Below are 12,551 nucleotides of genomic sequence, written 5' to 3' on the forward strand. Positions count from 1 at the left end.
ATTAGAAAAATAAATGTGGGCAGGTGGGCCAATAAATGGTACGTTTTTTAGGTATTGACTGACTTGTAGAGTAAATGAAAAATAAAATGTAATCATCACCCTCCTCCTTCTCCTCTTCCCCCTCTCCCCCCTATCTCCCCCAACCCTCCTCATTTTACTTCTAACCTAAATTTTCTAATCGGGAAAATTAATCAAAACATTTGTGTTAACCCGTTAGTGTGTTCCAGGGACAGAAATTAGAGAGGTGGGATTTTTGTATGAAAGCATATACATATAGGCTTGAAAGAGGTAAAAGCAACATAAAATAAATTACCTTCTCTATTAATTAATTATTCAAACTTTATTATTATTATTATTAAAAGAAAAAAAAAGATGAGTGTTCCACCGCCGTTTTTATTTCGTAGCAATGGAACAACTGTTACATTAGACGCTTGAGGCCTGTGTCGTAGTATGCCTCTCATCAGATGGGCGAGAAGAGACACACAATACTTCCCATTTAGGTGCTGGGTCAACACGAGAACACCAGAAAGTAACCCGTTGAAATATTAATTTGCAATCGAAAAACGAGTACAAATTTTTGTCGATGGTGGGATTCGAACCCGGGACCTTCTGCATGACAAGCAAGCGCGTTACCACTGGACCAACCGTGCCCCTGTTGAGCTGATGTGTCTACGTACTTGTTTGTGGATCAGTGGAGACGCCAAAACTACCAATAGTACCAAAATAATTCAAAATTAGGTTTATTGTTAGTGGAGATGTCAAAACCACAACATCGAAATAAAATTGTATGTGTGGATATGCCCAGACTTAAATAGATAAATACTCGTATAATAATCTCCAAAAACATCCAAACCAACAATAAACTGTACTACATAATTTTCCATTCTGATAGTGAACAAAATATCAAATTCCAACAAAGGTAATTTAACTATCATTCTGATTTCCTAGTTCAGTATTTTACTTTGAAATATCGCAAGGAACCAAACAGGTAAAGGGCTAAAAGACAAATTTCTCTCTCAAATAAGATAATAATTATTATTTAAAGCATTAAATAATTGATTAAAAAAATCAACACTACTTCTGTATTGGCAAAATGAGAATAAAAAAAAAGACTTTGAACGCTTTTGAATAAGAAAATACCGCCCCCCCCTCTCTCTCTCTTTCTCCCCCCTCTCTTTCTCCTTGCGCCGCAGGCGAAAATCTTCAGTGCCTCTATCATTGAAACTTAAGGGTCCACATTAGGCTAGAAATCTCGGACGATAGTGTTGTACGACAACGTTTCCAACACAAGTATGGACCCTGCTTAAGAATACATATTCAAATGGACTGTAGAACCTTGAAAACTATAGGATTCAGGGCCGTCTTTAGGTTGGCTCGCCCCTTCCCCCTTGAGCTTTTCTCCTTTACAGTAGGCCAGGCTCCGAAAATTTGGAGATTTTTTTCTTCATCCACCCCGCCCCCTCTCCGGTAAATCACTGTTTGGACTCTCGGTCCTCCCCTCGACAAAATCATAATTACGGCCCTGATAGGATTGGCTCTGAAACAACCCCCGAGCTGAGTCCCTGCAATCACTTGTTTTGTCCCTGGATGGCACTATAACTTACCTAATTTCATTTCTAACGATAACGAATTTAGACAGCTGTTTTTTCCCTCCGTGTCTCTCTTTTCCTGGGGACGACAAGGAAATTACTTCCCGTGACGGTTGTTACTTTAGTTGTCAGCAAGAAAATGAGGACATGGTGGATTTTTCGTATGATTTGCCAAGACAAATGGGTTTGGCTATGTCCAAGAGAGAAACTTTTTTTTCCAGTTGACAGTTCCTGCACTTATTCGTGATGAAAAGGGTGTTGGCATCGGGCCAAAATTTTGAAATTGGGGAGCATTTTTTTAGGTCACCCGAGTAAAAAAGACGACTTTTTTTGACATGCGATCTCGAAATTTGAATATTTTATCCTGAATCTCGAGTTGTATACTCGCAAGAACTCGGTGTTAAGGACCAAAATTTTCTACTACAAAGACACACTGAACATTTGTGACGAAATTTCACCAACGAATTCTCTAACTATGAGTGCTTTCTAATGAGCCTCATTTATGCTTTCTATAATGAGCTTCATTTATGATAAGCACATACTTTCGGATTTGGAACTTGCTCAATTCAATTATCGAAATTGTAGGGATGTGATTGTTTTGTTGTTAAGTGATGTCTCTAAATCTCATCCCTCCTTGTGTCTTGATCCACTCTATGGTTCATCCAGATCAATGTGACAGCAATGAGTCATCAACCCAAAATGAAGGAACCAATCATATTGCAGGAAATCCTTACATTGTTGCATTTGAGGTAAAGGGTAAAGGTCTATTTTTGATAAACTCTCTCTTTTAAAATGCAGAGGTAGCTCTAAGTTCAGAGGTTGGATTCCAGAACAGGTAAGGTGGATATCGCCTTACCTGACTTTGTTTCACTGTCGGAGGAAGCACTGTGCAATATACCTTCCCCTTTTAAAGATTCTCTACCATTGCACATGTGACATGTTTGGCAACAATGCCTATTTTTTTGCTGTCACATTGATCTGGACACACTATAGGTATATGTTGAAATGTAAGACATTTCAGGCAAATTTAACCAAAATCAGGCATACCTAAATCATAAATCATCCAAGACTCTCGAAAGCTAAATGGACAAACCAAACTCCAATTCGTTTCAATAACAAAGACTTTTATTTTCTGAGAATGAAGATAAAAAATTTATTAACGTACGTGGGTAGGTGCAAGAAGAAGAAGGAGAAGAAGAAGAAGAAGAAGAAGAAAAAGAAGAAGGAGAAGAAAAATAATACGAAATCAAAACCTGAACAAAAGCCAGAGAACTCGAGAGAACATGGAACAAAACTTAACGCTATTGTTCACAATATTTCCTACAAGATGATGAATTTCATTTTCATCTTTCTGACGTTTTGTGCTGGAAAGTCGTCATAATCACAATATTTAATATCTGCTAAGTTATTTTAGAGCGAAAAACATTCCCCCGCGTGTACAGAAGAAGAGGAAGGAGGTAGTCCGGAAGACAAGACGGGAACCAAGAGGAGGCGGAGAGAAGAAAATGAGAAAATAGGATGCAAAATGGAAGAAATAAGAGAAGAAGAAGAGGACGACGAAGAAGAAGAAGGAGAAGAAGAAAAAGAAGAAGAAGAAGAAGGAGAAGAAGACGAAGAAGAAGGAGAAGAAGAAGAAGGAGAAGAAGACGAAGAAGAAGGAGAAGAAGAAGAAGACGAAGGAGAAGAAGACGAAGAAGAAGAAGAAAGGGGAGAAACAATGGCAGAAAAAAAAACAACAACATTGAAGTTGATTTGATGATGTTTTTAAAATTATGCAGAGAAAAAATGGGGAAAAAATGAGCATGCCAAGGCAAGGAATGGGAGGGGGAGAGCGTATTATAACAAAACTGTGAAAGAACAAAAGATCCAGGGAAGAGAGAAAAAAAAGCGCCCAGAAGAATGAGAAAAAAGTCTGGTGTGAACACCACATGGCTTTCTATTCGTTGCAGAAGTTATGGAACGTTGTCTGTGTTTAGTATCAGCACAAAAGATAGCCATAAATGGACAGCATTGCACAGAAAAGAACCATCTATAAGGCAAGGTCCCTTATGGGTGGCTAAGCCGCAGGTTCGATTCCCGCCCGAGGCAAAATATCTACTCAACAGATAGGTAAAGTTCGTTCTTGCCAGCCTAGTTAGCTTAGTTGGTAGTGCGTCTGCCTTGTAAGCGCTAGGCCGCGGGTTCGATTGAACATAAATTTACCTACAAGGAAAGCATATACCTTTAGAAATAGGTTAGTCACAGAAATGCCAGCCTAGTTAGCTTAGTTGGTAGTGCGTCTGCCTTGTAAGCGCTAGGCCGCGGGTTCGATTCCCGCCCGGGGCGGATTTCACAAAAGATAGCCATAAATGGACAGCATTGCACAGAAAAGAACCATCTATAAGGCAAGGTCCCTTATGGGTGGTTCCTTTCTGTTCAATGCTGTTCAAATTTTGCACCCACATAGGCAGGTACCTATAATAGACCTTCAAGGAAGACAGCACTCCGTTTGTTTACATTAGTGATCCCTGACGTCCTGAAATTTGCAACTTGTCTGTTATATGCGGCTGGTATCTGGACCGCTGACCTCCATAGTTCTAGGTAGGTAATAGTCGTGTCCTTGGAACATATCTCTTCGATTTCGGGACGATAAGACCCTAGCAGTTACAGTTCCCTCTGTCAAACCTCTTAAAAAAAAAGTCACAGAAATCCCAATGGACCTACTAATTAGTTAGGGAACTGTAGCAACGGAGACTTAATTGGGTCTGGAAATCGAAGAGAGAATCAGTCAGTTGTTCCGAGGACGAACCTTATCTGGTTAGAATAAAGTTCGCCCTGGGCATCACCTACACTACCTACAAGGAAAGCATATACCTATATAGGTTAGTCACAGAAATCCCAATGGACCTAGGTACTAATTAGTTAGGGAACTGTAGCAGCGGAGACTGGAAATCGAAGAGAGAATCAGTCAGTTCTTCCGAGGACGAACCTTATCTGGTTAGAATAAAGATCGCCCTGGGCATCACCTACAAATCGCAAGCGCCAGGTCGTGGCTTCCATTCCCGGGGAGAACTTTATCCCAAACCTAAACAGATATGTACCTACCTATGCTTCGTTCTCGGAACGACTGGCTGATTTCCCTCATCTCAGTTTGAATCTCTGAACGCTTACTTTTAATGCCAATAGTGCCAATACCAACTGTACCTAAAGGTTCTCTATACTTAATGTGATCACCTACAAATCGCAAGCGCCAGGTCGTGGCTTCCATTCCCGAGGAGAACTTTATCCCAAACCTAAACAGATATGTACCGACCTATGTTTCGTTCTCGGAACGACTGGCTGATTTCCTTCATCTCAGTTTGAATCTCTGAACGCTTACTTTTAATGCCAATAGTGCCAATACCAACTGTACCTAAAGGTTCTCTATACTTAATGTGGGTAATAGAAAGTAAAAAAATCGAAGGATAAAGAGGGATTCGCGAGGAAAAATGGCAGAGGAGGAAAAAATAATCATAATTTTCGAAAACAAGATTGAATGAATGAGAGAAAAAAAAAGTAAAATAATTTCACTGTAATAACAATGGAAGATACAGACTCTGGTGCGCTATTGTGAATTTCAGTAATGTATATTGTGTAACCCTTATCCAATGGGGAACTGAGGAAGGCTCATGTATATGTTTGACAATTATTGTCTTACTTACTTACTTACTGCCAGGGCCATTTGAAGTCTAGAAGACTTTTTGCCTCGCCAAACTGTTCTGTCTTGAGCGTCTTCCGTGATGTTGACAATTGTGTCTTGATATCAATAAATTGAAAATGAATAAATTTCCTTGAATAACTCATTTTAGTACACCCTTGTTTTAATAAACACATTTTAGAACAAATTTTTGGGTGATAAATTGATAATAGTCTTTTTCGCGAGAACGACATGTACATAAGCTTTGTTAAAGCGCTTAAGACAGAGAGAGAAAAAAAAGGTGTATGGCAATTTGAATTTTGCCCTCAAAAAAATACTCCTCGCAAAATTCATAAACCAGTACTGATCAATATTTGAATTTTGCTGGATTTCATAAGGCTTTATTTTGTGGTAGTTTAGGCATCTTCTCTAATCTCTAATACAGTGTTTTGATGTGGTAGTTTTGGCATCAAAGATGTACAACAAAGATGTGGTCTGTCGTAGCAAAGCTTTGCCATCTCCACTAATGCAATTTTGAAGTGGTCCTTTTGGCATCTCCACTAATACAATTTTGAAGTGGTCCTTTTGGCATCTCCACTAATAGGTATCTTATTTGTAAGAGAGGAGGAGGGAAAAATCCGCTTTACCTGTTTAGGAAAAATCCGTCTGGGCGGGAATCGAACCCGCCGCCCAGCGCTTACAAGGTAGACGCGCTACCAACTAAGCTAACTAGGCTGGCTGAGTCAGGTTTCTTTTCTATAAAATTGCCACCAAAAAGTCTTACTTACAATAGTTTCGTTCGCAAGTTACATAGGTACATTACTTTTCGTGTCCATTGACCATTTACTCCGCAATTTGAAGCACCACATCATTTGCCAGCAGCAGGTCTTATTCACTGCCGTACGCAACTAGTTTTCATTCTTTGGGGAGGGAGAGGAAGATTTTCCAAGCAGGATTGGGAGGGAGTAATTAAAATGCTGGTTTAATTAACTCGCTTAACTTGGCTTGTTCACTGCCGTACGCAACTAATCTTCAGTCTTTGGGGAGGGAGAGGAAGATTTTCCAAGCAGGATTGGGAGGGAGTAATTAAAATGCTGGTTTAATTAACTCGCTTAACTTGGCTTTTAATTAAAAATACAAATACAAAAGCACAACGGCAGTTGAATAGAATTTCCATTGGGGAGGAGCCTGGGTAGTGCCGGCGCTGTGGAATTCAGAGGAGGAGAAAATTTCTGGTGTACACACACTTTTGCAGTACACCTTACATAATGAGGAGAAAAGCTGGCAGGTATTATTAATTTAGAAACAATGACTTTTCTCCTCCTTCTCCTCCTCCTCTTCCTCATTCTTCTTGTGGAAAGTTCATTTTTGAAAAACAGAACAGATCTTTTGAAACAACTTATTAGGTACGAGTACGACCCGTGCGGAGAGCCCAAGTTATTTGGGCAACTCATTTTTTTCTGGAGAACAGCTATGTACCTGTACCTAAACTAAAGTAGGTACCTATCTCGCCGTTTAAATTAATTTAGACCAATAATTCCTCGAATGACCTAAATGTCCTAGGTTGATTTTACAGGGAATAGGACGTAAAAGAAAAAGGGTTTAAAGAAAAGGGTAAAAAATCAGACTTTCAACAAGCCTTAATCAGATATAGTTGTTTTGGTTATTTTAAAGGGGGAAAATATTACACAGGCTTTTGCCGGAGACATTTCAAAGAACATCTCAACACAAGCTGACGCCCGGAAAATCTCACAACCCTCCTCCACTGAATTATTTTCCATCTCCATTTCCCAACTGCAAGGGGCACAAAAGCTAGGGGCGGAGTCTACACACAGGAACACAGGGGATGCAACGCGAATTATTAAATATTATTATTTAACTCAACAAGCCTTAATCAGTTAGTTGTTTTGGTTATTTTAAAGGGGGAAAATATTACACAGGCTTTTGCCGGAGATTTTTCAAAGAACATCTCAACACAAGCTGACGCCCGGAAAATCTCACGACCCTCCATCTCTGAATTATTTTCCATCTCCATTTCTCAACTGCAAGGGGCACAAAAGCTAGGGGCGGAGTCTACACACAGGAACACAGGGGATGCAACGCGAATTATTAAATATTATTATTTAAACACAGAGGGGATGTGATTATCTTATCATTGGGTTATTGTCGAAATCTACTTGTTCAAGAGAACATCGCCGGGACTTATAGGACATCTCGGGCCGGGAATTATAGGATGGCCGGGCCTTACCTATCGCCTTTGCCGGGAGAATTGCTGTCCGAATATATGTTTGGGCGCCGAAGACAGGTAAGAGAAAGATTTATTTTGTTGTATTTAGTTAATCTTATAAATTGAATTTATTGTGGTTAAATTTAGTTTGAATGGATAGAGCATTAATCAGAAAACCGCCATTCAAAAATAGCTTGTTCAAGAGAACATCGCCGGGACTTATAGGACATCTCGGGCCGGGAATTATAGGATGGCCGGGCCTTACCTTTCACCTTTACCGGGAGAATTGCTGTCCGAATATATGTTTGGCCGCCGAAGACAGGTAAGAGAAAGATTTATTTTGTTGTATGTAGCTGTTAATCTTATAAATTGAATTTATTGTGGTTAAAATTAGTTTGAATGGATAGAGGATTTAAGCAGAAAAACGCCATTCAAAAATATGTAAAATCAAATTGACGAAAAGATAAACAATTTACCAATAGATTTCATTACTCCTATTTCTTCTTGTTCAGTGGTTCCTTTCTGTTAGATTTAACTGAACTGAAGGCATTTACCGTGGAGGGAGAGCGTTTACCTTATAAGGGCTAGGTTGCGGTTTTGATTACCGGCCGGAGAGGATTTTATATCGAACAGATAAATTTTGTTCTCGGAACGGCTGGCTTTCCCCTATCCTGATTTCTTTCTCCTTGGCTTTCGGGACGACAAGACCTTGGCAGTTACAGTTCCCTCTCTCAAACCTCTTCAATAATTAATTTCGTCTATGTACCTGTAGGTAAGGTACCTAACTATTTTACTTTCTGTTTATTTAGCCTTTATCGCAAGTTCTCAAAATAAAACTGTCTTAGTAAGGATGAGTGCACCCCGGAACAGTCGGTAAAAAGTATAAAATTTCTATCTGATACATTGAAATTGAAACAGATTTGATCTTTCAAACTTACCAGGTGACTTAAACTAGACCTAGGTACATGATAGAACCATTTTCAATTTTTTATTATTATAACTTCAGATGTTTATGAGTATAGTTGGTTTGGTATTATACTTAATTTTTAATTTGTTAAATTATTGTTGGCGGCAAAATAGCTTTGATAAAATTAGTCGCTTTTTTTTATTTTATTTTCATTAGGTAACATTTATAAATAAATTAATTATTAAATAAATTAAACTGATACCTATCATTCGACGATTCAGAAGTTCTGGGTTCAATATTTCAGACCAATGTTAGAGGCATTGGATATTCGGGGAGGAGCCTGGGTAGTGCCGGCGCTGTGGAATTCAGAGGAGGAGAAAATTTCTGGTGTACACACACTTTTGCAATACACCTTACATAATGAGGAGAAAAGCTGGCAGGTATTATTTAGAAACAATGACTTTTCTCCTCCTCCTCTTCCTCATTCTTCTTGTGGAAAGTTCATTTTTGAAAAACAGAACAGATCTTTTGAAACAACTTATTAGGTACGACCCGTGCGGAGAGCCCAAGTTATTTGGGCAACTCATTTTTTTTCTGTGCCCTAAATCACCAAAGTATGGAAAAGTATCTTACAAGTGTAATAGCCAATGGAAAAGCAGAATTTTGAATTTGGACGAATCATGTCAAAATATGGAGTTGTCAATACTTTTCCATACTTTGGTGATTTAGGGCACTGGTGAACAGCTACATAGTACATATGTACCTGTACCTAAACTAAAGTACCTACCTCAACTATCTCGCCGTTTAGAATAATTTAGACCAATAATTCCTCGAATGACCTAAATGTCCTAGGTTGATTTTACAGGGAATAGGACGTAAAAGAAAAAGGGTTTAAAGAGGGGTTTATTTAGCCTTAGAATTCCAGTATAGAAAGGGTTAAGATTTGTCATTTATTTAGGGCCTATTATTTTTTAAAAGAGGTTTGTTTGGTGTTTGACGGAGGGAACTCTACCTGCTTAGGTCTCATCATCCCGAAATCGAAGAGAGAAGGAAGACAAGATAGGAGAAAACCAGCCGTTCCGAGAACGAACCTTATCTGTTTACGATAAACATGAAATTAATTTTTCTTTTACTTTTTATTGTGTTTGTGATGTCGCCTTTGGTCGCTCTTCAACTATTGTCCAACCACCGTAAAAATGACACGACGCGACATTTGCAGAAAATGGGACGAAATATCTGAACAGTGTTGCCGCTATGTTTCAGGTCCAGGAAATCCTCCAGCTGGCAACCCTGCGGATTCTGCTGCCTATGACGACACGACGCGACGTTTGCAGAAAACGGGACGAAATATCTGAACAGTGTTGCCGCTATGTTTCAGGTCCAGGAAATCCTCCAGCTGGCAACCCTGCGGATTCTGCTGCCTATGAGAAGTTTGCTAGAGAGGCGGCCCAGCGAGATAATACCTATCCTTTGTCTCCAGGTAAGAACTTTTTTGAGAGCAACCAACTTTAGTGTGGTCACTCATCAAGATACCAGTCGTCTGTAACGGCTTTAGTCATTTGAGTAGCTCGTGACCCATAATAGGTTGGCGACCCCTGTTCTTTTAGAGGCGCTGTCAGAAATGAGATTCAATATAACCGATCACATTATATTCATAGTGAGACCTGCACGTGAGTTATGATCATTCTGTAACGTTGCTTCACTTTAGTCATCCATTAAGATCTGATGCACTCGAAGAGAGGAGGACTGGATAACGGACCTCACTTCGTCTCCTACCTCGCATTTCACACCTCTCAGTCATCCATTAAGATCTGATGCATTCGAAGAGAGGAGGACTGGATAACGGACCTCACTTCGTCTCCTACCTCATATTCCACACCTCTCACTTCATCTCCTACCTCAGATTCCACACCTCTCACTTCGTCTCCTACCTCATATTCCACACCTCTCACTTCGTCTCCTACCTCGCATTTCACACCTCACACTTCATCTCCTACATCACATTTCCCACCTCTCACTTCGTCTCCTACCTCACACTTCACACCTCTGACTTCGTCTCACACTATCTACTACCTACCTGCACATCTCATACTATACATATCTACTACCTACGATTATAGCATATATTATGGCAGACATGGTGGGCTTATTACAGATTATATTATTACAGATTTAGTTTTAGTTTTGTTTAGTTCGTAGTCTTAACATTGTACCACATACAATTGTATATTTGTACAAATAAAATTGATTGATTGATTGACCTTACCGATTAAAGATGAAGTTAGCTCCGGGTGGGAATCGAACCCGTGGGAATCGAACCCAATATCTCAATAATCCTAAAATCCAATGTTTACCTACCATGCTGGCACCGGTCGCTATGCGCATTTATATGTCATAGCTACTCATTTTCCTCACGAGGCTGAGTGGGCCCCGCAACCGCCAGTCACGGAAAATTTCTTGACCCCGCCGGGAATCGAACCCGGGTCTCCCGCGTGCAAGGCGAACGCAGTGACCACTACGCCATGGGAGCTGACCAAGGTGTTTATTTTGAACTAACAATTCATTTTTTCTAAAAAATGTGTTTGTTTTTTCTCGCTTTCTCGATTTTTCTTTCTGTTTCACCGTCATGTTTGATTTCCCAGAGAGTGACACGTCTTCCCGATGCAACAGCCCGAGTGATATCGACGTCATCAATACTCCCCTGGATAACAACAACTCCATTGTATTGAATCTGACCAAACAGCCAAACAAAATGGCCGACACATCTAGTCATTCGACGGCCGATAGTAAACATCCTTACTAGAGTAGGTACTAAAACAACCCCGACCCAAAGTTGTGACTTTCGTTAGAAACAGATTGCTCACCCCTAAAGGGGATTTAGCTAAAAAACAAAGGGGTTTGATAGAGGGAACTGTAACTGCTAAGGTCTTATCGTCCCCAAAGAGAAGAACAAAATGGCCGACACCTCTAGTCATTCGACGGCCGATAGTAAACATCCTTACTAGAGTGGGCACTAAAACAACCCCGACCCAGAGTTGTGACTTTCGTTAGAAACAGATAGATCACCCCTCACCCCTAAAGGGGATTTAGCTAAAAAACAAAGGGGTTTGATAGAGGGAACTGTAACTGCTAAGGTCTTATCGTCCCCAAAGAGAAGAGAAAAGGAGGACAGGATAGGAGAAAGCCAGCCGTTCCGAGAACAAACCTTGTTCGCCCCGGGTGAAAATCGAACCCGCGACCTAGCGCTTATAAGGCAGACGGGCTACCCTGCAGGATAACTAGGCTGACAAATACTTGGGCATAGGTACCTACTTACTTCCATTTAAACTATTTTAAATTTTAACATTTTCATCTCTACAGTATTTATTTTATTTAATTTTTTGTTAAATAGGTAGGTATGCCTAAATATTACTAATCTAAGAATCTTCCACTTTTCCTGACGAAACTTCCTTTTGTAAATGAATATTAGTATATCTATTTTAATTATTTTTTATTTTATTTATATTAATGTATGAAACATAATCTGACTTAGTTTTTCGTTTGTTTTAGGTAGGTTTTGTTTTATTTTGTACAATAAGAGAGTTGTTTATGTTCTAGTCATCTAGTCGTACAAATATAGGTAGGTATTTCCAATTATTGTATATTTCACCTTAAACATTATAACAAACAAAATAAACTCATTGTTTGATAGCTTTGTTTTTATTTTAATAAAAAGTAACAGTTATACATGTACAGAAAATTGGACACTGAAAACTAATGTGTATGTTACAGATCATGTTGATTTTTCAGACTGAGTTGCCTGTAATAAAGCAACCATGACTAACAATCTACACAGCCTATAACATAGATAATTATGTATTTATCTATTGATGTATCATATTTTTCCTGTCCAAATAGTCCAAAACTTACCGTAATCTGAGAAAGCTATGTACAAACTAGGGTGCCGGAAACTTAAAAAAACTTATAATCTAGGTAGGTACATAAATAGGTACATGGTACAAAATAACTTTACAGGAATTCATAAGAAGAGAACTTAAAATCTAATCAGTCTTTAAAAAAAAAAAAAAAAAAAAATACTGGCCTATTAAGTGCTTCACAGCAGACAGGTACCGGGAAGCTCGACACTTAGCATTCCAACAACCTAAGTCAGGGGAAATAACCCAATAGGTAGGT

At 39.3% G+C, this 12,551-nt stretch overlaps 1 protein-coding gene across 1 annotated transcript in view; it reads left to right on the top strand.

The window, feature by feature from the left end:
• LOC103516661 overlaps positions 1-11,283 on the top strand; it is an 18,872-nt gene extending 7,589 nt beyond the window's left edge. Inside the window, exons 4-5 of the mRNA XM_026828994.1 lie at positions 9,642-9,858; positions 11,021-11,283. Of these exons, the coding sequence (XP_026684795.1) occupies positions 9,642-9,858; positions 11,021-11,181 (378 nt within the window). The 3' untranslated portion in view covers positions 11,182-11,283. The remainder of the gene's footprint in view (positions 1-9,641; positions 9,859-11,020) is intronic.
• Positions 11,284-12,551: the final 1,268 nt, after the last annotated feature.

This window comes from Diaphorina citri, unplaced genomic scaffold, assembly GCF_000475195.1.
Source record: "Diaphorina citri unplaced genomic scaffold, Diaci psyllid genome assembly version 1.1 scaffold1635, whole genome shotgun sequence".
Lineage (NCBI taxonomy): Eukaryota > Metazoa > Arthropoda > Insecta > Hemiptera > Psyllidae > Diaphorina > Diaphorina citri.